Source organism: Haemorhous mexicanus, chromosome 4, assembly GCF_027477595.1.
Source record: "Haemorhous mexicanus isolate bHaeMex1 chromosome 4, bHaeMex1.pri, whole genome shotgun sequence".
Classification (NCBI taxonomy): Eukaryota; Metazoa; Chordata; class Aves; order Passeriformes; family Fringillidae; genus Haemorhous; species Haemorhous mexicanus.
Window position 1 is genome coordinate 2087463 of NC_082344.1, and position 25292 is coordinate 2112754.

General features: G+C 50.8%; 1 protein-coding gene across 1 annotated transcript; it reads right to left on the reverse strand.

Moving 5' to 3' along the window:
• Positions 1–3271: 3271 nt before the first annotated feature.
• On the reverse strand, positions 3272–24152 carry PURG (purine rich element binding protein G). Its single transcript, XM_059843589.1, has one exon. It carries the CDS (start codon positions 24150–24152, stop codon positions 23136–23138), a length of 1017 nt encoding a protein of 338 aa, XP_059699572.1. The 3' UTR covers positions 3272–23135.
• Between the last annotated feature and the right edge of the window lie 1140 nt (positions 24153–25292).

Consider the following 25292-nt stretch of genomic DNA (forward strand, 5'->3'; position numbering starts at 1 on the left):
CTCCCCGCGGGCCCCGCCCCTCCGCTCGGCCCCGCCCCCTTTCCCTCACGGCTGCGTGCGGCAATGGCGGCTCCGCTCGTTGGCGTTCGCCCCGCCAAGGAAAAAGGAATAAACGGCTCCCTTCTCTCTTAGGGAAAGGGATAACATCACACGAGTTTGCGCCCGCTGTGCGAGCCGAGTCGCAAGCGTTGGCAGCAGGGCGCGGGAATGTAACAATCCAGGGATTGTTACTGTCTCTCAGTAAATGCGCGGTGTTCATTCCTTTCGCCATATTCCCGTGGAATACTGTGGGGCAATAATCATAATAGGAGCACGTGTACGATGATGTACTAAATATGACACAGGATCAGTGATTATAAGCAGTGAAAATTAATACATCTTCTTGCAATCTGGCACTGATCCTGCCCTCAGTTTTAAACTGGGACAGACCTGCACAAATTCCCACCTGCCGCTCTTTATTTCTCTCCTTCGGACTCGTTCTGCTGTCTCCCCTGACCCCAAATGGAGCAGAAATATCCTGACAGAAATGCAACAACTGAGGCTGTGCCACAAGCTGGAGGGCCCAGGCAGCAAGGAGTGGGATTTTGGGAGACCCCTGAGGGGAAACTTCCCTGGGATTTTTAGCAGGATAAAGTAGAACAAGTCCACGTGGTTTGTTTGTTCATGTCAGATGGGAAGGCTGAGGTTTGCTGAGGAGCTGCTCAGGCTGTCCTACCAGGAACACTCATGTTGGTCACAGCTCCCTTCATCTCCGCTGGGTAAAACAGACATCCTGCTGGACTTCACCCTGAATGAGGGGAAAAAATGAAAGCATTCACAACATCACATGCCTGAAGTGAATTTCCTAACTAAAAACACAACTAGCAAAGGAAAAGAGAGCAATTTACATAAAACACTACTTAGTAGCTACTGTTCTAGATGACAATTGCTTGCCAGTCCAGTTCCCAGGAAAGATAGCTGCCAGGAACGGTTCACCCTCCTCTGGATGTTTGACTTGTTTTCCAGGGGATCATTTCTAACCACATTGCCCATGTTTGTGACACTGCAGCAGAGAACAGCCGTGAAATAAGACAAACTCAGCCTCGTGGCAGGGGACAAAAAATCTTCCCAGCCCGGAGCATACAGGAGAGCAACACCCCCAATAAAAATCACCCCTGGCTTGCCCAAAATGACCCCAAAAAAGGGCATCCTGAGCCTCAGGAGGTCAGCCTTAAAATAAATGCTGAGCAGCTTTTATCCCATCTTTCAGTTTCTGGAGGTTTCCCGGTGACTTAACTTGAGGAAACAAAGCCACATGGACGTGCAAGCTTTGGTGCTAAGTTTCTATTTACTGATTCCTTGCCACTATTAAAATGTTTAATAGGTGAAGCTTAAATGGAAAGATGCAGCTGAGATATTTCTCTTGGCTCCCTGTCAGGAATAAAGAGGTTTTTGAGGTATTGATCTGATGGCAGGTCCTCAGCAAAGCTCTGGCAAAACCTCACAGCCTGAGCCAGGAGCATCCCCAGAGCATCAGGACGTGGTTTGCTGGAAAGAGGGAGCTCGTGGGATCAGCTGGGGATTTTCCTGCAAAGGAGTGGCAGGGCTGGAGCCTGCAGAGTCTCCAGGCAGCAGTGGGGGACATTCATCAGGCTCCCTGGCAGGGAAAACTGACAAGCCTCACCCAGAGGGAATTAATGAAGGCTGGATTTTCCACCACCTTCTCTAAAAATCTCATAATTTCTGTGCTAGAACCTTCTAAAAAGGCAGTGCTGGTGAAGTGGCATAAAAAGCCACTTTATTAAAAAATACATTACTGTTGGCTGTGTAACATTAAACCCCCCATGGGGTACCTTGCTTTCTTATCCTTGTGATTTTTCCACTGAAACTCGGCTTCTTTAGGGTGTGAAACAACACAGAAGCAGAAGAAATTGCTCATGGCCACCACTGCCTGTGGAAGGCATTGCCTGGGCTTATCCACTGCTTCCCAAAGGCTGCTGGACTCCTGTGTTTTAGAGAGGGGATAACCCACCCCACAGTGAATAAATGAAATAAATCAGTAAAGTTCTTCCTTCTGCCAGCAGCAGAGGGTGCACAAACCCAGTGGGAGCTGTTCCGAGGGCCCCTGACCCCCCAGTGAGGGTGCAGGGGAGCACTGGACCACCCAGGAGCACGAGGATACAGATCCCTAAAACAAAACGCATTTTGGGGTGCAGACACAGCATTTTTGCAGCGCATGGGAGGCAGACCTACCTGGCAGCAGCCTCTGTGGAAGCCTGGATTCTTTATCCCAGCGTTTCCCCACAGGATTTGTCCCCCTCCTTCCCGTGGTGGCATCTATTGCCTTGGGCAGCACTGTGAGGAGCAGCAGGAAACATTACAGCGTCTTGATAAACTGGGAACAAAAGCCAGGGAGAAGTCAGAGGGGAGGAAAGAGGCAAAGAGAGGGGGAATGCTGCCAGGAGAAGGGGGATCAATCTCTGAAAATGGACTCTGTTTCCATAGCATATGCACAGGGATGGATTCCGAAAGAGGGTGACCAAACCCTCGCAAGGATCCTCCCAAAACGTTCCTCTCGGACACAGCTGCATCTTTTAGGGAACGAAAAATGTCCTCCAGCAGCAGCCTGGAACAATTTTAATCCCCAAACAGCTCTTTTGGGGAGGGGGAGGAACCTCAAAACCTGCGAGCCTTGCAACAGGTTCTGTTTGCAAACGCAGGCGAATCTGGAATATTTGCCTATTCCCTGTATCGAACCTGCCGGCTGATTTGATTACTTCCCTGGAAACGCGTGTGCAAATCGGGTTTGCAGCCTTTGGAGGGCACTGCCTTCCGCCGCGCCGGCTCCGGTGACTGATGCCAGCGTCTCGCTAATGCGATGTGCAGGAAGAGCCGGCGGTGCATGCCGACGCCGATGCCCGGAGCTCGCGGCCGTAAATCCCTCCATTCCCAAATGCAAAACGCTGCCGTCGGAAATGCCTCACCCTGAAAAAATGTCTTAGCCACTATTCAATCGCTCAAACGAAGCGAGGCACAGCCGTTCCTATGCCACGCACTTACCCGGATAGAAGGAGCCGGTGATGGAAGACTGAGGGGGGGAAAGGGCATCAAATTGAAAAGCCCCGGGGAGATGAATGGGAGATAACGGAGAGAAAAACATTTACAGCCTGAAATGATTTCCCCCCCCCGGAAAAATTTCCTTCTCATCTCCCTGGGAAGCGCTCAAAGGAGAGCTGTGGTGCAGGCACCTTGGAGCAGGGGGAAATCTGATGGTAAGAATCCGAGCAGACAGTTAAGACTACACAAGTAAGCAAATTTATTTGAAGACAGAACAAATATCGTGGCAAACAACAATATGCAAATTCAGTTGAGAACAGGGGTAAATATCAGACTTTGTTTTCAAATCGATATAAAATATAGTCAGATTTCATTTTGTCCAAAAAGCAGCTCGCATGGGGGCGGGGGGGAGTTGGGGGTTTGGAGGGGGTGGCCCTGTTCACGCCACCCGAGGTGGGTGTCACCTGGAAACCCTCAGGCTCGGGAGGTGGCTCCTCTGCCAGCGGAGATGAGCGATGCTGGGAGGAGACGGAGGTGCCTTTGGGACTCTCAATTTCCACCTCCATTCTCCTCAAAAGCCAATTTTTGCCACAAAGCAAGGAGCGGGTTCATCCCCTCCAAGACCCTCGGTGCCCACCCACCTATGTTTGGACCGTGCAGGCATGAGGAACCCAGCTGCTTTTTAGGGTTGGGCATCTTTGAAGGCACCTACACCTCCTCTTCCTCACTGGCTCCTGATGGATCAGCCTCCAGTGGCTGAGCCTGAAAAGCCAGCGAGGGAGCAGCTCACCTCAGATGCCAGAGGCGTGAACAGGACAAAATCCCCTCCGGGGCGAAGGTGCTGGCGGGCTGCTTTCTAGAAAAACCATCCCAAAATAAAAGCAGACATAGAAAACATTAGATTGTCAATGAGGCTTTGAAACAAATTCAAGTTTATCCTTAATTTTTCTCATGTTTGTGTGTGTGTGTGTGTGGGTGATACAAACAGACGAGAAAGACGTGGTGGACTTCAAGCTGTGGGGACGGGCATGTGGTCAGTTGGTGTCCGCAGGAGCACCATCGGACAGGGAGGAGTTAGCACCAGAGAGTTTGGGGGACCCAACTGAGCACATGTGTCCTTTGGGAACAACGGGCAGTGGGGACACATGGAACAGTCCATTAGAAACAATACAAGGCAATTCATGAGTTTTCATACAGTACAATACAGTCACTGATCAATTAACCCTTTCAGTACAGTACATGACAAGTAACACTTTGCACCCTGTTAGCACTAGGAAAGGAGGGTTTGGGCTGCAGAGGGGTGGCTGCTGAGCTGTCCCTTCTGCCCTTGGATTTCAGGGACTGTGGATTGCTTCGGCCTCTCTCCCACCCAGCTTGGACAGCCTGAGCCCAGCCTGAGCCTGGCTCCCGGGGGGATGCGCTGGAGGAGCGCAGTGCCACCAGCCCATCCGCCCAAATCAGGGAATCCTAGAATCCCACAATGGAGGGCACCTCAAAGATCATCTAACTCCAGCCTCCCTTTCACCAGACCAAGCTGCACAATGGTCCTGGTTTGGCCACGGGGATGGAAGAGCCAGCCCGCCCTGCCCTGTGCCAGCCACCGAAGCCATGAGAAAACCTCCAATTCACACTCCACCTGGCCACTTCTGGTGCCAAAACAGGCAGAAAAGGGTTCAGGGGCTGCCTTCAGTCAGCCTCGAGCCAAACCTGCTTCTTCCCTCAGGCGTAGTGAGAACAGGGTCCATTGGAAAAGTGCTAAATTACAGTACATTGGCATTTCCATATGTCAACTATTGAACAGCAAAACAGATTGTTTGAAAACAGAATCAGTATCGTACAGTAAGTTCACACTTAATTCTTCACCGTTTCTACACTTGTAACACATGCATTTATTTCCATTAGTTTAATGCCAGTAGGACCAACATCCTCCAGAACAATGATCTAACATTAAACAAAACTTCCTAAGGAAAATATTAAGCATCACATAAAGTTTCAGGAGAAAACCTGTTAATTAGCATCACAAGGTACTCAGATTTACATTTAGGAGTTTTCATGCCATGACTTTAAAACACCTTTTGGTTAATATCCTGGGGGTGGGGGAAAACAAACCCAAAAAAAACCAAACCAACCCAAAAAAAAAAAAAAGAAAAAGTTAAGAAAAGGAATGTTTTGGGAAATAATCTATTTCTCCATGTGTATACACACCCAGGGAGACAAGCACGAACACACGGGCCGGTGCATGGGTGTGTGCACAACTTTGTTTTGATAAACTCGACTCATTTCAAGGGCATTTTCATGGGTCCAAAAAGACTTTCAAGGAAATAAATTCTAAACTACTGAAGCAAATTAAAAAGTCTCTCTTGGAGGAACAGAAAAGGTTGGTAAAGCATCGCCTGTGTGCTGTTACAATGCGCTTCCCACGAGCTATCTGAAAACCTAAACAACTAAAATTCCTTTTTTTCCACCTAAAAGGCCCTTCCAGAGCAAAGGGTGCTGTGCTAGGCATTCAGGCCTCAAGTGTGACGGGCAGCAGAAAACACTTAATTCTACCTTCCCAAAGGATGAGATGCCATCTCCAAGGGACAAAATACTACACCTGAGGGGGAAAATAAGACAAAAGTACCTGTTCCACATCCCCCTTTCTCCCAAGCTTATTTCCAAGGACTCACTGAGACTGGAGGGCTTGCCTGGGGTGGGGAGGGATTTTCCAAATGGTTTGCCTTTATCCTGGTGACAGTGAGCGGGATGTGGGCTCTGTGTCACCGAGGTACTTTCTGAAGAGGCTGTTCCCTCAGCCACTATAATTTTGGGGGCTCAGACAGAGCAGCAGCATCGCCTGGTGCTATTTCTTTAAAGCTAAATTTGCAGGGATAATTTGGTTGGGGGTGGGGAGGAAGAAAAAAAACCAACCCAACCCAAAATGTGGATTCTATTTCTGTTTTTACATCCAGTGACAGAGGATGTAAGAGCATAATACTTGGGGTTGCTCAAGATTTGGGGTTTTTAACACCTTGGGTTCCCACTGAATAGCCAAGCCCCTGAAGAAGGAAGCCAAGAAAACCAGCCACTAAACCTGGAGCTGTTTAGGAAAACTCCTCCATCTTCTGCAACAGGGAAACCCAACACACCTATTTCTTTTTGCTGCTGAAGGTTATTTCCGTGCTGGCCCCTTGCTAGCAGCAGTGAAGGAGAAGCCCTAATTCCCTTCTCTGCATTCCCACTGATCACGCTGTACTGGCAGGGTTTATCCATCAAGTGTCACCAGGGAGAAACTCCCATCACGGAGGATTGCCAGAGAAGGATTTGGATTGACTGTGGGCTCGTCAAGGCTGATGAGCAGCAGTCCCGAGTGTGGATACCCTGGCATGAAGGGAACACGGGGCTCTCACACCCACCACGATTTAATTGCTGCCGTGGAAAACCACAGGGGCTTTTAAAGGAGCAAAACCCCACCAGGTGGTTGGGAGGGGGTGGTTTGGGGCAGCAAAATCCAGATTATTCAGCATCCCAGGGATCACCATTTTGAATCCTAGAGATTTCTGACTATGTTTCCTACTAACTCTTCCCTGCTGCTTTCTTGCTGGCAAGGGAGCTCTGATCGGAATACCACAGGAATTTAACAGGAACAGCACATCTGAACTGCCTCTGAACACGAGAGCTGATCAACTCCTAACAACGCTTTCCAAATCCAACAGCAAACCCCAGGGTTATTGTGCTCCATCTTCCAAACGGTCTGTAAATCTTTTTTACTTCAAAATGCCTTTTGCAGTTGAAGCCCACCACCAATCCCAACAGCACTTCCAGCGCAGGCACAAGGATGGCTTTTATTGCAGTGGCTTGAGCGCAGCCTTTACTGGCACTGGGCTCTCAGACTGGTTTGGGCTGGGCTGTCCCACACCAGACACAGGAGCGCCTGCCCTGCGACTCCTGCTCCGCTCAGTTCCAGGCGGCAAGGAGATGATCTTGCACCATCCCAATCCCTTTTGAGACTTCTCCTGCATCTTTGGTGTTTTTAAAAGCCATGCCCTCGGGTCTCCGGGTGACCTCGAAGTTTACAACAACCACCACGTCTGCCTGCACGTCAGTGATGTAGGTGTTGGTGCTGTCGTGTAAATCAAGCTTGGATGGGTAAATTCCCTACTCTCAGGTGGCTAATGGATATGTAACGGAAATCAGGCACTGGACAGTGGTCCAACACACCTCAAAATTTTCTTCTGATGGCCCCTACGTAATTAACACTGCGCCTAGGAGGGGAAATAGCTGGGGAAAAGAAGAGAGTTCAAAACTCAGTGCTAACAGTAGGTACAAAAGTGCAGTGCTCAGTTTAATCCGAAGCAAAGTGACTGCTAGTACTTAAAGTGCTAGTCCCAGCGTCGGTTTGGTTCAGTGTCCGAAACACGGGGAAGGCGGGGGGGCTACCCCGGGGGGAAATCAAAAACAGACAGCACTGCAACTGCACATGCCACACCAAAAGTGCTTCAAATCACGCCACGGCTCAGCTTGTGAACACACACGAGCGAACGACTGACACCTTTTAGGCTACTATAAAGAACAGCTCCATGAACTCCATCACTACGAACCCGCTCGGGAAGCAAGCGGTCACGGCGCACAGAAAACAAAGGACGAGCCCACTCCAAAACCAAGAGCCTTTAGGAACACTGACGAGCCTTTGCAACTAGGATACTCAAAGTCTAGCGAAAGCAGCCTTGCCCAGTGTCTGCAACAAGCTTGGCCGATGCTTATCATGCACTTTGCAGAGGCAGACTGCCTCCTCTTACACGCTATCTTACAGCTTAGCCTATTTACCTATTTACTTGTGGTCTGCTTCGTTAATTGCAGCTTCCTGACCATGCATTAAGCTGGCTTGTTTCTCTTCACCACCCTACCTGCCAAAGGACAACAAACACGATGAAGGCGGTCTGGAAAACGCTGAGGTGACTCACGGCCCGGCTTCGTTTTCATCAGGAACAAAGCTCCAGAGAAGGACTTTGGATCAGCACGCTCCTGGGGAGAGGCTGGGAAAGGAGGATTCATCCCAACAGATGACAGGCATAGCCTTTTCTCTCGGTAAACACACTTCCCACCAACTGCCCCATCACCCAGCACGAGCTTTACACAAAGCAGAACCTTCAGTTCCCTCTGTGTTTCAGCAAGCACCCCAAAAAAATGGCCACAGGACAGCAAAGCAGCTCCCCGGGCCCTGCATGCATTGCCACCAACTCTCCCGAGTGTTGTACAAGGCAACATCTGGCTGTGCAACATCTGGTGTGTCCAAGGTGGGTGTGGATCTTTTTCAGGGAGAAAGCTCTCTTTAACTCAAAAGCACTGACTTGCTGGAGCTGGCAGGATCTGTGGGGGATGCTGCAGGTACAGCTGCAGACATGTTTCTCATCAGAGATCAAGCACTTGGGAGATGGTTTTCCAGCAGCAGGGAACACTAACATCCCAGGAGTAAAAACAGAGCTACCAACTCACGTCACTTATTTCCATTACTGCCAGAAAGAGCTGGATTTAACACACAAACAGCAAGGTTGTGCATACAGGGGATACGGATGCAGGCACACAACTGGAAAGAAAGGAAAAGATGTGGGAGCTGGAGAAGTGTAGTGTGATATGGGCAGTGTCCCACAGTGAGGAGGGCTACAAGGTGCAAGGTGGGCAAACACCCCCATCTCAGTCCACCATCCTTCTGGGATGATATATCCAGGGGAATCTACACAAGCACGTGGATGTGGCCATGACCGTGCCACCCAGACAGGAACAAGTCCATCATGGGGGAAAAGGGAAAAGCATGCCAGCCTTCCCTAAGTGATGCTGGAGCCTTGTGGGATTAAAAGCAACCATTGAGCAAGAGACTGGGCAAAGAAGCATCTTCCAGGACTGTATTCCAGGACTGATCCTGCAAGACTGGCACATCTCACCATGTGCCATATGTAGGCACTGGGATGACATTTGGTTCAAGTAGCATTGACCTCGATGTTGAGACCAAACCCAAACACTGGGGGCATGGACAATTACCAGCCTGAAAACTCCCGTGCCAAAAGGACTCCTTTTCCAGCTCTTTTTATAACATGTTCTTTCCTGTCTTCCGATGGAAAGGATTTTTGGCAGATGATTTGGAAGTGGATAATAAATCTAATGCTAGGACACCGTGTCCAATTGCTCAGTAATTTCCTGCACGGCTCTCACCAGGAAGTTTAGGCGTGGTGCTGCATTTCTGCCGCTTTAGTTTCTCCTACGGATACATTGTCATCATGTGTGACATTCCTTATAATTCTGCCTCCACCTGGAATGGCAACCCTGTTAAATTTTTAAAAACAAAAGCTATTACAGGTTTTTTAGGAGAAAAAGCTGTCTGCTTGCCCGTGACCTCACCTTTAACCCGAGCCCTGGAATTGAAAGGCATTTATAAAATCCTGCTCCGGCCGCTGCTCTAGATTTTCACCTAAACATCCTCAGAAGCTTTCCCAGTCTCCAAAAAACAACTGATTTGAAAGTTTATTAGGAGCAATAACTTCTTTTTGGAGGAGGAGGCTTTTGCTGCCTTGAAGGCTGCAGATATCCCTGCACTGGTTTTCAGTGGTGAATCAAGTGATTCCCAGACACAGCCTATTTCCTAGGAAAACACCAGCCCAGGCTGCTGGGTACCAGAGACACTACAGTGCAAACTGAAGATGCGGGGCCATTTTTAATTCTATGCTAATTATCGCAATAAAAACCAGATCCTGCAGCGGAAAACCCATTCTGGGAAGAAATAATCATCCATCTTTCCTAGCTGTAGCCGTGCTGCTGGGGAAGAAGCTTATTTACAAAATGGCAATCTCCAGGAAAAAAGCTGTTATCGTTGCCTGACAAAGCCATATATTCTGATACCTTCTGGGGGGCTCTGTCTGGGAAATTCCTCTTTGAAACCCAACACTATAAACCTCAAATATGGAAAAACCCCATCCTGTTCAACAAAAGGCAGCTGTAGGGCTAATGCAACCCACCGTGACACAGGAATGATGCTTGGAGATCCCTGCTTTGAAATCCCTGCTTTTGGTTTAGAGCAGGAAAATCATAATACCTCTAAATTATTTATACGTGAAAAGATGCTTTTAATAAAAGCATCAATGGTGTGTAAACAAAACCGAAATTCCTAAAGCAGACTTTCCACATTTTGTATGGTTACTTAAACGTGGATGAGAACCATCCTTTTTCCCCCTGGACAGAAACATCCACCGTGCAGGATGGCATGAAAATGCCCTTTTTTAGTATGCAGGAAACACAAGAAGCCAAATAAAGCCATGAACCTGCAGAGTGCTTGTGAAGGGGATGAAGAAAACCCAACCAAGCAGCAGGACTGCAATCTGTTCCCGCTCCCCCCGCGCTCCCCGAAGAGGCTCTCGCAGCAGATTGCGGCGCCAGACAATCTTGAGGAGACGGGAACCTGCACTTGGGTCCCAGCCAAGCAGCACCCCCAGCGCCTCTTGCCTGGACTGCCAAGACACAACCTTCCTCCAAGGGCTGCTTGGTGCCACCACCCATGGAAAGGGCTCTGCTCCACCTTCTCCATCCCTCCTCGCTGGGTATCCACGAGGCCTGCATCCACTATTGCCAGGCACGTTCCCGGGGAGCAGCAGAACAGCCCCGGTACGTCGCCCTGCCGCAGTGATGGAGCCTGAAGACGGGAACACTGGACCACAGGGACAGCATGTTGAAAGCAAAACATTTTATTACCATCGGTTAAGCTTCATAATGCACGCTTATGAGTAACAGAGAGGTTATATGGAGATCACTTTGCTCCCTACCAACTGCAGCTTCTGGGATTAAATGCAGCAGCTGTTGAGCGGAGCGGAACGGGACCAGTGCAAAGAAAAGGAGAATAAAATACATTTGAAACGGTGGGGGGTAGCTTGGCAGAAAACAGGCCCCTGACTTGAAATTCAAAGAGAAAGGTTTATTTTGTCACTGCTGTACCAAAAGGCACGGCGTCCTGGACAACAGCTGGTGACCAAGCACTGCTCTGGAAAGGCCCCCCTCTAACTCAATACCCACCTCAGCAAGCACCACCTGGTACGGGCACCGCAGCTCCCACACAGCGCGGGAATGTCGGAGTGGAACGCTTCTCCTTGGGGCCACATCTCCTCTACAGCCCAGGATGCTGCAAAACCAGGAGCTCCTGACTAATCACACCTCTGTGGGTGCCCGTGGGAAATTCTGGTGGCCGTGGACCACCAGGAGGATGGATGACATGGGGGACCCATGCTGAATTCTGGATGGGTGGCTAGCTCAGCCACAGTGCCCTGCAGTGGGGTTGGCTGGGGCTGACTCAGACTGTGATTTTCCGCTTGTTTTCTGTCCACTCCCATGAAATGTTTTTGACAGTAAATGCCAGCCTGGGATGGTTTCTAAAGAACACAAGTTTCTTCCAGCAGAAATTGCCCCTTCAATCTAAGATCAAAAATCCAGTTATCTTTCCTAGAGGTCAGAGACCATAAAAAAGCTATTTTGGACCATCTGCTGAAGAGTCACTAACACACTTTACCAGCACCATCTTTTTTAAGCCCAAATCAGTTTACCTTCCAGCCAATCTTCCACAAGTAGCTTCAAATTGTATCAAACCCTATCCAGAGGAACACTCTGCTTTCCCCTTTCCTGATATTACTGCTCTCATTTCACAATAGTTTCTGCATTCAGACAGAATTCAAAGGAGAAAATGCCTGCGCTAGTGAAAGAGGACTCTGGTTATTGCTAGCACAAAGCTACCAATTTTTCTTCTAGCAAACAAACTGCTTGGCTAAAAAGGTGGGAAGCTCTTGGAAGACTGAGAGCCTGGAGGCTGGTTTTTAGGCTGAGGCAAGTGAAAAATCCCCATATTGTGCCCTCTTGCTTGTTTTGCACAGCATCTTCAGCCTCGCTGAGAGGAAGAGGCCGGCGTGGGTTTTGAACAAGGAGAGAGAGCACCTCAAGGGCTATTGCAACAGCTCGAGGGCTGCACAGGGGAGGAGCAGGGTGAACTTGCCCCTGCGAAGAGAGCTCTAGGGAGGTTATCCCACCTTTAGAAGGTGCCTCCCAAGAGCAGGAAAGAGGTGTGAAAAGCAACAGGTTAAAGTGCAGCTGGATGCTGCAGGCAGGAGTTAAGTGGGCACCACCTCTTGCCTCCTGCTCTGAATTGGGGGGTTTCTCGGGGTTTCACACATATCAGCATAAAACACACACTGCCAAGCAGACAGTTTTAAGCTCTCTTGAAAAGAAAAGTCTCTGTAATATGCCTTCACCAAGGTAACCCACAGTAAAAAGCTGGCAGCGTCCATGAAAACGTTCATCAGGCGACTGCAGCACCTTCCTCCTCTTTTTTTTATTTCTTTTTTTAAAATAAGACAGCTAGAAGGAACTTATCAGTGGTTAGCTCAAAGGGTTACCCCTGGCAGCGCTGAGGGATGACTGTGCTGACATCAGCAGTAAATGCTGCTCTGGAGAGGGGGCCGGGATGCAGCAGGATTACGTGCACACTGCATGCTGGCACACGCTGATCCCAGGACAGACATGCTCTAGGCTCTCCAGAGAGGATGCGCCAGGCAGGAGGTGAAATCCCAGAGGCAGAAGAGGAAGGATGAAAGAGCTGGGCTCCTGTGGTATCCAGGATAAAGCTGTTGACACCTGCCCACTGAGCTGTAATGGGACACACGGTACCTGTGGGTGGCGGTCCCTGGCCTAGCTCAGGTGTCTGCTGCCACTTTGACCCAGGTCCCATGGGCAGGCTCTGGTGGTCCCTGGCCCTGGTGGCTCCCACTGCAGCAACTGGAGTCAGTACAGGACTGTAAGAGAGTAGACAGGAGCTTGGCAGAGGCACAGCTCTTATCTCCACATCTTCATGCTTTGCTGTGGGCACGCTCCTCCCACGTGCCTGAATTTACAAACCCACATCAAACCCCTGGGTCGATTCCCAAACTGATTTGGAAGCATTTGCTATTACACATGCAGAGAAAAGCGACTCTAATTACTCTGCACCCCATTTAAATGTCCCGGGGAGAATGAAATCCTGGCACTGCTCAAAGAAACCAAATGGAGGTTACACATAACAAAGGATCCAGGCATGCCACTGAGCTGTGGTGGGAAGGAAGAGGCTGAGCTCAGAGCAGTGCTTGCAGCAGATGCAGCAAAGCTCATCCCTGGGGAAGCTGTCAGACGTTGCCTACAAGCGAGACGGTGCGCGCCGGCTGCTCGGAGTCTGCCACCAGCACAGCACCAGATCTGCCCCAGGTAACTGCTCCATGCAGCCCTACTCCACATGGGAGCCATCCCTGAGGGAATGGCTGGCTGCAGGGTAAATAACTCCTGCTTTGCTGCAGCTTCACCCCAAGAATCTGCCCCAGCCTAGAGGTAACCTCTGCCAGAGCTCCACCAGCCATGCAACAGCTGCAGAAGCACAAGAGAACTGTGGAACAGGATCCCTGCAATGGCTGAGGCCAAAACACACCAAAACAGACACGGAGCAAAACGACTGTCTGGGAAAAATACAGCCAGCTCCACATCTTTGTGTCCTACGTTGGCTGCAGCAGCTAGCAAATGCATGATGAGGGAGGGAACCAAGGCACATTCGGGCTTTGCACAACATTTCCAGAGGGATTCGTAATGAAAGCTTAAGAAAAAGATGCTGAACTTGTAAGAAAAAAAGAGGTTTAGGGCCCTCAAGCCAGGTCATGCACAAGACACGAACTTGGTGATCCAGCAGGGAAAAGGAACAACACAAGCAGGATCAGGCCCTGCCAGCAAAGTGAGAGGAGAATGTCTCTATGCACTCAGCCATATAAACACCTACAGGGCTTTCTGCCTGTGCTGCCTTAGTGACCTTGCTGTTTTGCAACCAGATGGAGCAAGAAATATAATGTCAGCTTAAAGGATATGCTCTGAGGTAAGAGGAACAGAAGTTTGGTTCACCTTGTGAAACACAGTGCCTATTCTCAGCTTATAGGTAAACATTTCAGCCAAAAAATTCTTTCTCTAATTTTACCAGGATGGGGGAGATTATTAAAAATGCTTAAATTTTAAAACTTCATCACTTACTACAGGGATGTGCACATTAACTGAGTTGTTGAATCTGGGATTAATCCTACTGCCAAGAACTAGATCAAACCCTTGCCCTCTGTTCTTGGCTGTCAGTAGCCTCTGCTCACCCCTGCTGGGACATCTACCTGGGAAAAACTCCTTTCAAAGCGCCACCAGCACAATGCTCCACTTTTCAAACACTTTGCCATGTTTATTGGAGGCTCAGGAGAGAGAGGCTGCTCCTTGGAGGCAGCTCAGTTCCCACACAGATTCCCATTCTAAGCAGCCCTAAAGAGATCTCAGGAGTATTCCAACGTCTAGAAGAACAAGCAGCTGTAGTGAAGACAACCCAAACAGAAAAGACATCTACCTGTTGACTGCACACTGAGCTGCATTTACTCCAGAGCACTGCTCCATCACCTCTCTCCCAGAGCCTAAGGTCTCTGGCCTCAGATTCTCCCTGCCAGCTTCCTGGGGGAGAGAGAGAGAGAGATAGACTCTCCTTTTCCATCAGGTACCTCCCAACCAGGCAGCAGCACAGCAGCCTCCTCCGTGCCCAAAGCAGAAGTGACAATTTGCAAAACAGCCACGGGTCCAGGGGGGACTGGCAGAGACAAAGCAGCTCCTGCTCAGCACCAGTTGCCAAGGGAAGCGGAGGGAGCGCTGCCAAGGCCAGGCTGGGCTCACTCCCTGGGAGCCCTGAGGTTGCTCTCGTGCTGCAAAGCCGGCGGGGCCGCTGCTGCCAGCACACAACGTGCTCCAGATCCCCCTTGGACATGGAACAGCAGGGATAATTGATTTATGTTCAAAACACCAGGGCTGCATTGGCACACCCAGCCTTTTCCCTAGGAAGAGGAGGCAAGGAATAGCTGCCTGACACATGTGCCCTTCTGGCAGCTGCTGGGATGAATATACATCATACATTCATGCACACTGGTGACACTGTGGGACAGCAGGAGCTTCTCTCTCCTTGGACCTACACAGAACTCTCAGATCTCCTTGCACTAAAAATGTTACTGAGGGAAAGTTCATGCCAGAATTTCTGTGACTCTTCACACACAGTCCTGTGAGATTTAGGAACATAAGGGAAAACCTGTATTTCCAAACATGCTGGCACAGGGAGCTTATATTGTAATTTATTGTGCTTTCCTTACATTTGTGTTTGAACAGACTCATCAGAAAGCAACAAGAACATGACCAGGGCTAAAAATTACCCCTGGTGGAAGGTTCTGTATCTCCTTTGGAAAGGATGCAGAAGAGACCTGACAACAGCCTTTAATTATATGTAAGAGCTGCAGCAGGGAAGAAACCAAACTGTTTCTATAACTCCTCTGGAGAGCATGGCCTGTAAGGCAAAGAGCAATAGAATTAGATGGAAGCAAGGGACACTTGGACTGGACAGCAGGAAAAGTATCTGACAGGAAGTAGGGTGAAATAGTTTCGGGAGGGAAACTGGGGGTATCCAGCATGGGAGATGTGAAAGAACAGATTTTTTCTAGGTTGTTCAGCTTGGGAAAAATAGGGATGCTTTTTGCTCTGTACCCGGCCCTGAAATGCACCATTAGAGGCACCCTTGCACTTGCAAATTCAAGTTTAGAGTCAGGTAGGTTCCAAACCTTCCAAACACTACATTTCACCCCAAATTCTCCCTGTCTCACTTTCGGATACCATCAGTATCGACCATCAGATCATCACAAGAACTCTTGCACTCCTTTGAGGTAGGGAGGTGTCATCCACCCCCTTTTAGCGGTGGAGAACAGAGGCACAGGCAGGATAAAGCCAAAGCGATCCCATCTCCATTATCAGGAGGCCCAGCTCCACACACTGACAGCTTTCCCAGAGTCCAGGCAATTACTCCAGCACTTCACTGGTTCAAAGCACAGCTTTCAACAGCTGTTGACACCGACCCCAGCTGCACCTCAGACCTCAGAGTGGCAGGCCCAGGAAAGCAAAGGCGGTACAAGTGGTGATCATCCACAGAGTCTTGTTAGAAACCACACAAACCCCTTTGCAAAGGCATGAGATTGCTTCTTGAAAGCCACTTTCTTTCCCCTCTGATCCCCTCCAGCCTTCACCAACCCCTTTCCTTGCCAATGGAAAAGAGCAGCTGTCCCACAACACTCCATCACTCCTTCCTGGAGTGGGAGGCAGCCCATGTAGCGTGCAGAGCAAGGCTCCAGTGAAAAGCACACACAAGCATCCATAAGTTGGGATGGCACCAGCAAACCTTACAGCTCACCAACAACTGAGTGCTCCTTTGAGCTTCTGCCTGTATTCCTGGGCAAGCTCAGCAAGAGCCCAGCCACGTGAGCCTCCAAGAGCGAGCTGTAAAAGCAGTAACTCCACCCATCAGACACGCTTGGCCCCGGTGGGTTTGTTGGCAAGGTTAGACACTTGCAGAGCGTGTTATTGATCCCACAGAGGAAGGAGAACCAGCCCAAGAGAACCACCCTGGTCCCTGGGGAGTAGAGCATTAGGATCCAGGCTCTGTGTCTCCTTCCCCAGCTCCGTAGGACTCCAGTGCTGAAGGTGCTGCCGATCCCTCCTACTACGGATACAACCATCACCGTGCTCTATGATTCCCTGGAGCACGCATCCTGTCCTCGCTTCCCTCCGCCCCCTCCTGCCTTTTCGTTCCTCTGCCTCAGTGGGAAGCGCTTATCTCTGCTCTTACTCCCCCTCTCCCTCTGCATTGTGCCAACAACATGTGCTCCCAACAAGGACCAGATGGGAATACTTGTAAGAGCCTGGGGTTAACCCGTGTCTTTTATCCCACATACTCTCTGCTGTTTTGAAATGCAGATTCTATTGCAGGCGCTTTGCAGTGTAAAGATTTAAGGTTAGTAGTAGAGTATGTTGATATTGCTTGTGAAACCCATCTCGCTCCTATTGCACGCTGATCATCTCCAATACGGGAAACAGAACAGACAGATAGTCAGTTTAATGTCTCCAAGGGAAGGACCTATTGGAAACAGGGGGGAAATGAGTATTTGCAACATGCCCGTGCATATCTATCTCTAATATTCCTCTCTCCCTCGCCTCTGCGTTCATTTGTGCCCACACATGAATTCACAGATGTTGTGCCAGTGGGGCTGGGCACGAAGCCTCGGCTCTCTCCGGCTGCCAGCAGCCGCCACCGAGGGCCATCTTTGCCTCCAATTAATCTCTGCGTGGCAAACGATCAGGACCGAGAGCAGATGCAAACTCCCGCCTGCCGGATGGATTTCCCCCACCGCGGTCAAGAAATCCATCCGATTGTCTGCGTGTCCAACCAACACCTCCAGGGCAGGAGCCGTCACCCCTCCCAGTTTAATACTGGAGTGTCGGATGACTCTAAACCCCCCAAAAGACAGAATATGCCTTTTTAAGTTTCGGCTCTGTGCAGAGCTAGCAATTTCCATGTGCCACTCCAAGCGTTTCTGTGCAGCCTAGCAATTAAGAAGATGAATTAGCAAGTCGTTAATGAGGGTTTTACTGGGGGGGCGGCCAGGGCCCTGGAGGCCAGGCCGGTAGGAACACCACCACATTCCCCACACGTGAGAAGCCAGCAGGCACCTGCACCTTTCCAGAGTTGGTGCACACGAGAGAGCCCCGAGGCTGCGGGCTGGGGTTCCGCGTGACGCCTCCCTCCGCACGGGGAAGGAGCGATCCAATTACATCCATCACAGAAATGCCAAAACGACATCCGGCTTATAAAACCTCAATTTACGCTCTGACATTTCTGGAAAACCAATTTTTAATCCATGTCATCTATCAGGAGTTCTTGATATTTTACTTCACCTCGATGCTTTATATATACTGTTGCCTTTATTGAGGTGCAGGTGGGGAACTGAACACAGGCTGACAAAATATTAGGAAGAAAAATTGATGTCAGCCCATGAAGGCTTCCGCAGGTTTTGGAGGAATAGAACAGCAAAAGATCTGGCTTCAGCTTTTTCCAAATCTCCTAAATCCAAAAGAACCTTGTCCCCTAGCTGGGGCTCTTTTCCTGTGGCCATGACAGCCTTGCTTGGGTGTAGCTTATGGTGCAGCCTTTAATTCCACTCCTTCTTGAATAAACTCTTAATTTCAAACACAATCTTTACTTGAAAGGAATGGAGGGGTGGGAGGGGAAAGGTGAATTTAAGACATCACAACACATTAAGTCATTAAAAATAAAGGGCAACTTAATTTTGGAGTAAGCAGCATAGAAAATTAAACAGAAGGTCTAATTTTCTTCAGGAATTCTTTCATAAATCACACATATCTAGTGTATGTACAGCAAAAGTAGGAATGCCATGAAACTGAAAAGGCTTATTAGATAATTTTTGACCTGGTGCAAAATCTGCCCAGTAAAAATACACAATAATAAACTCCTTTCTACTATAAAAATTACTAGAATTGGAAAACAGGACTGCAAGTCACACAAGCAGAAGGCTTCCTAACCACCAGCAGCTCCCTTCCCTGGGAGTTTAGGTCACTTCAATAGGCCATAGGGGAAAAAAATGATGCAATTATCAGACTAGGACATCTGTAGCTGAAAAAAAAAAGTGCTGACATTGATTTTGGTAATTGCTCGGGGGTTCTTTTTTGTACAAAGGACGTGATTATAATACTTCTGCTTGGGATTTTATGAACATGGCAGCACAGATTTGCAGAGCCAGGGGTTGTAAAATGGCACGGAGACATGACGTGGCCGGCAGCTGCCTCTTTACAGCTCTCACCTCGCCTCAACGACGTCTCCAAGGAAGAGCTTTGCCTTCTTTTACCTACATTTTCCCTCAGAGCCCTGCTGAAAACCTACGGGATTCTTCCGAGGGCAGCGGCCAGGAGCTCGCGCCCAGCCCGGGGTGGAATAACGCGTTTATCCAGACCGGTGGCGGGAGCAGACGTCCCCTCCTCAGACTGCACTTCAGATAAATAAGGTTATTTTGCTAAGAGCTACTACAGGCTACAATATACTCACATAAATATAGTAATGCCTATACGTGGATATGAATCGGTATATATCGGATACAGATAAGAAACACTTACGACGACGAGTAGATACCAATAACCGCTGCAGCTTCTCGCTGGGTAAAGTCCACTGTCCATCCAGGCTGCACGCAGGGAGCCCACGGGGGAGGGCTTCACCGGGTCACCCTCTCCACACCAGTGCAAAACGCTTCCCAACCCTTCCATAGCTCTGTACTTTACCAGGAAAGCCGGCTCCAACACAATGGGCCGGACCCAACACAACGTCCCCCCAGCTGCAAGGCAGGGGAAGCCCCCCAGCCCCTTCCATTCGGGATAAGCTTTTCAGGGACCATCCCGCCTTTTGCGCCAGCAGCGGGGAAAGCCAGGTACGAGGCAGCTGCTGGACTTGGCTTTGTCAAGACTACAAGGGCAAAGCTCAGCTTTAAGCCTCGGCAGCAACACGGGGGGCCCAGTTTGCAGAAGGGGCGAGGAGCCGCTGCGACGGCGGAGCTGAGGGTGCTCAGCAGCTCTGCAACATTGCAATTTAAAAAACCAAATCATCATCCCACTCTTGGTGGTTTGAGAGGATCCTCAATACAGCGCCTGTCCTCCTCTAACATACGAGCGGAGCTGGACCGAGCAGGATCAACAGGTCTCTAACAGACACGTGTGCATGCAGGAGACGGCTTCTCTCGGCATTAGACTACGTAACCAAAGCATCCCCTTACCGGAGCGGGAGCAGAAATGTGCTCCTAGCATTATTTACACAATATAAAGTGCATTAGGATTTAATAATTCAACTGACAGACTTTCTGCCGGGACCATACAATTTCGAAACAGAGGTGAGGGCTTGAATAGGAAATTCTCTCATGAGAAAAAGAGGTTCAGACCGGTGCTCTTCACCCTGTCCTCCTAAGGATTGTTTTTGGCCGTTCTTTCTAGTGCAAATAAGCTTGTGTTTTCTCAAGTTTAAGGGACATGGCAGTTTCAGGGCGTCAGGAACGAACATTTAAAACACATCAGGGATTCAGCGTTCCCGAGCAACTCGCCAGGCCCCCCTGGGCACCAGCAGCCCACGTGGTCACTGCTCTGAGAAGCTGAAGACGCGCTGCCAAAAATACAAAGGAACCCGTTTCCGAATCTCACCGTTCAAGTCTTGCATTGCTACACTCCGAGCGCATCCCTACCACCCTCCAGCCCAACATCCACTTCCCATCGCCTGGAAAGCCGTCCTCACCCAACCTTGGAAAGCCGTCCTCCCCCAACCCAACAGCAGTGCTTCCCGTGGCGATGGAAACCCACAGCCGCTGCTCTACCCACGAGTGATCGGCAATGAACGTCAAGATCCCGAGCCAGGTTTGGATACTAAGGTGCATCCCGTGCCAGGGGAGTAAATGCATGAGCGGATCCTACGGGATACCTGTGTGTCAGAACCCAGGCCGGCCGTCGCTGGATTCCTGGGTGACACTTACAACAAACTAACGGCATTGGAGGCCAATTCATTAACAAAAGATAAAGGGGTTTTTTACAAAACGGGCAGCAATAAGGAAAGCAATTTTGCATCCTTTTTTGCATCTTTTAAAACGGTGAAGAAAACATCCCTTTCAAATCACGAGTAATTTCCTCACCAACGCTACAGGAACACAGGGAAGGCATGAGCACTTACAACACATGCGGCCACTCAGGCTAATTCCAACCCAGGAGCTTTTACGATCCCTTGAGGCAAAGGCGGGCAGGGATGGGAGATGCCAGCACACACAGAAACGGGAAGGAGAGCATAAAAAGTTCGTACATTCATAGCTCCAGTTTGTTGGACTAGAAGTGAATTTTTTACCTCAGGCACTGTGACGGGCAGCAGCAGTCAGCGATACGCTAACGTACGCATCAACGACTCATTCACTAAATTCTGGTTTCACACCGTAACAGGATGTGGAGTTCTTTTAACGTGGGGTTTGGTGGGTTTTTTTTTTTTTAATTGACCTGTTAAAACCATTGGGATGAAAGCCGTGAGAGCCCCGATGAACCAGGACCCCACACAACGCCCGCTGATTCATCACGGTTCACTGGCTGCTCGAGTGATGGAGCGAGAAACCTCTTCCAGCTTTGAAAAGGGACCTGAAAGAGCAACCTATGGAGAAAGGGATGGGAGTTTTTGACACTAAGCCAAAGGCTTGGTTGCTGTAACTGCTATATGTGGTTTTAAAGGGGGAATCACCTAAAACAGTGAAATTAACTTTCTTACTTCTTGTCACAACTGTAACATTTTCCTAAAGGTTCTTTGGTGACTTTGGTGCAAGCTGTTATTTTTTTTCTTTTTTTTTTTTTTTTTTTCTTTTTTTTAAAGTTAAAACAGATTGACTAGTTTTAGTACCCAAACTAAAATCCAGATTATCCTCTTGGGTCCCAACCCTGTCTCCCCAACCTTTCTCATTATGACGTTAACAGGCAACAGCATTCGGATTGAGCGTGACCATGCAGTGTGCAGGTGGTTCCAGACTCAGAGTGGTGAACAGTCTGGTTGGAGATAAAAATGTTTCTCAAAAGGTTAAAAAATAAAACAGGTCATGGTTGCATGGAAAAACAGCTGGTCCACATATGCACACTAGGCCGCTCTGTAATGAAACAATTTGAGTGATTACAAGTATCTGATCAGGCATGGTAAGGCCTGCTTAAAACGATCTTGAAGATGAGCAATGTGCTACTAGAAGTACCTGGAGCTCAAACTCCCGCTGGTTCCAGGGGAAGGAGCTGGTCGCCCAAAGGCTGGACAAGCCCCTTATGCTATAAATTTTCCCTTTTAAGAAACACAGAATCTTTCATCAACCTCCCAACCAGGTAATTGCACACATTCTCCCTCCAGGCAGAGAGTTAATATCACGAGATTTAAAATTACATCACAAAGACTCCAGGATGACAGGGAAACCTTGGGGCAGGCAGGTGAGATCGGGGCTGGAGCCGCTCAAGGACAGCTCCAGCTCCGAGCTGGGGGGAAGGGGACGACGGCAGGGCACGGATGTTGTCTCCCCAGCACCACCCACAACCAGCATAACAGAAAACCCAACAGGGCATCCACCACAGCTTCCGAAACGCGCCACGGGCGAGCGTGACAGAGATGCCTTTCTACACAAACCCAGCGGCGCACCCAACACCCCAAAGGTCTTCCCCATGGTGGGAGGAGGAAAGCACCCAAAGGCTTTCCTCGCACAGGTCACATCCCAAACCACGTCAATCTGGTAGAGAAGCCGGGAGCCTCGGTGGCGGCATTCCTTCCACCTCCCAACACCCGCTCCACAGCCGCCTAATACAAAAATACCTTCTGAAATTTTGGATAAAATGCATTAAAAATAAATTAAAAAAAAAAAAAGAAAAGATCACCAGCCTCTAACGGGCAGAACATGGAGATGAGGAGTGGGTTATCATTCACTGCCATTAATTTAGAAGGCTGAGCACTCCGCTGTCCTGGGATACTCAGGTGATCTGGTCTGCACAAAACTAAGGGATGAACGACACATCTTCCGCCCTTCACCAGCACGTGACTGAGGTCTGATGGGTTATCGGGACTTTACCCATAAACAGACTATCGTTTCCAACGCAATAGCCAGGAGATGCCAACTTTTAAACCTCTCTCCCTCCTCACAAACAGACCAGAGATTCACGTGGAGCTGATTTTTGCCATAAATGCTCTACGGCAATGCTGCTCGGCCTTTGGACCGAGCACGGGCAGAAGCCGGTCCTGAAAAACTGGTGATAAGCAGTAACTGATACATTTCATGGTAAGGTTCAGGGCGGGGGTACTTTTGTATCGTGTTTAAGTGCAACACAAGCCTTTTCTAGACTATTTAAAGGTCAGGGTGCCGGATTTTGTTTGTGCTGATACTCGTACTTCCACAGTCTCCAACACTCGAAGCAGCTGACTCGTACAGACTCGGGAGGTTGGTCCTTTCCTAAGACACACAGAGATGTTTTGGGCATAGTTTAACGTGATAACCAGACTCCTATAACATTATGTACTGGAGTTAGCAAGAACTACCAGAAAAGGACTTTACAAAAAACGGGGGCAACTTTAAATTACTATAGGTCAGTCCCTCTCACCAATTTCTGCTTGCTTTGTTTGGTTAATCGTCCAATGCACTCTATTCCAGACCCTCTTGCTCTTCACCACTGTCCCCTCTGGCATCCATTCTTTTCTCTTTATGGCTGTTGTAAATTCTCCTCATCTCTTCTTCGTACTTGATAAAATTTTCCCCGAACCGTGTCCACGCTTTGTAGGGAACTGTGATGGTGTTACGGTAGGGCGGCCTCACCTCACTTACCTTCAGGAAGATGCCGTACCTGTTGGATCCCACGTCGAAGTAGAAGCGCTTGTTGTCCACTCGGAAGGAGGTGCCCTCGGGCAGCTCCGGGGGCTCCTCACCTCCCCCCCGGCGATCCTCTATGTCCCCCTCGCCGTATTCTTCTATCAGCTGCACCAAAGCATCCCTGAACTCGATCATGCCTTGCGCCGGCAGGACGATCGTCTGCTCCTGTCCCAAGCTGTGGCCGAAGTAGCCCATCATGCCAGGTCCCCTGCTCATGGTCTGCCTAATCCGCAGGAAGCGCCCGCGCTGGTTCTCCTTCAGGTCCAGGTAGTACTTCCTGTTGTCCCTCTCGATGTACTCCGTTTTGAGGACGCTGTGAGGGGGCTCTTCGGAGCCCACGGAGGCCGGGGGCGAGGGCGGCGGGTGCTGCGGCCGCCTCCGGGGATGCTGCTCCTTGTCGTTGCTGTGCTCGTGCCGGTGCCCATGGCCGCCCTTCAGGCCCAGGTGGGCGTAGTGCTCGATGAAGTCCCCCAGGCAGTCCTTCAGCTCGGCGGCCACCGACAAGGAGAGGGTCAGCTTGCTCTTCCTGATGTTGTCCTGCCTGCCCCTTCCTATCCAGACCTCGGCGATCTTCAGGAAGCGGCCGCGGGAGCTCTGTTTCACATCCAGATAAAACCGCTTCTTCTGGATGTCCACCCTCTTGGAGGCCAGCTCCTGGATCTCCATGCAGCTCCCCTGGGAGGAGGCCGGGTAGTGGTACTGCTGCTGGGACTGGGAATAAATGTTCCTGTGCAGGCCAGAGCCTCCCAGGTTCCTTCCTCCTCCTCCTCCTCCTCCTCTCCCTCTTTCCATCTTTACCAATCAGCTGGAAATAATACACAACAGAGACACAGATGACAACATCAGCACCAGGGGCCTGCTCAGCTCCACGGCAGCGGCTCCGCTCGGCGCCGCTCTCGCTACAAAGGCTCCTGCATCCCTCTCCGCTGCCACTGGCACGCAGCATCGCAGCCCGAGGATCCCGGGCGCTCTTCTCCTCCCGTGCTCCGGCTGCTGGACAAGGGAGCCCCGATTCCAGCGGCACTCCCCGCAGCACTCCCTGCCCTGCAGCCCCCCTGTCCTGCCCCTGTGGTGCCACAGACGCTCCAGCTGCCCCACGGGGGTGGGTTATGGTGCCCCGTTTCGGGAGGCACTCACCCCTCTCGCAGGGCTGCGGCTCCCCTCTGCAGGGTCTGTCTCCGAGCCGCTGCCTTCCCCTTCCATCACCCCCGCTGCTCTTCCTCCCATGGCACTGGGGGGGCACTGGGGTTCCCCCAGCACTGCCCTCCTGCCCACCGCTACCCTCGGAGCCCCCCCCTCCGCCGCTGCATCTCCTGCCCCAGAGCCCCCCAGGTTTCAGTTCCTTCCCCCCCACTAGTGCCCCAGTACCTCCCTGGCCCCTCACGGCCCCGGTACCGGCCCCTGGTGCCCTCACAGCCCTCCGGTGCCCCCAGCACTGCCGCCGGTGGTGCCCTCCTGCCCTCCCCACTGCCCCAGTACTGCCCCCCTGGCCTCCAGCGCCCCAGTACTGCCCCTCCAGCGCTCCCCATCACTACGCCTCCTGCCCCAGCGCTCCCACAACTTCACCCCTTGCCCCCCAGCGCTCCCAGTCCTGCCCCCCGGTGCTCCCAGTACTGCCCCCAGCGCCCCAAAAGTGCCCCCAGTGCTGCCAGCGCCGCCCCGGAGCGCCCCCCGTTCCCCAGCGCGGCCCCCCCAGCGCCCCCCGGCACAGAATCTCCGGCTCCATCACTGCCCCCCGTAGCCCCGCGGCCCCTCCGCGCCCCCCAGCGCCGCGCTCCCCACGCCCGGTCACTCACCCCGCAGCGCCCATCGCCTCCGCTGCCCTTCAGCCGCCGCCGCCACCGCCCGCAGCCGGCGGCCCCGCCGCCCCCCCCGCCGCGCAGAGCCACGGGCTGGCTCTCCCCCGCCGCCCGCTCCGCCCCGCCCCGGCCC

Bases quoted from the DNA above. Each gene is read 5' to 3' on its own strand.
- PURG (XM_059843589.1), bottom strand. From the start codon at position 24,152: ATGGAAAGAGGGAGAGGAGGAGGAGGAGGAGGAGGAAGGAACCTGGGA.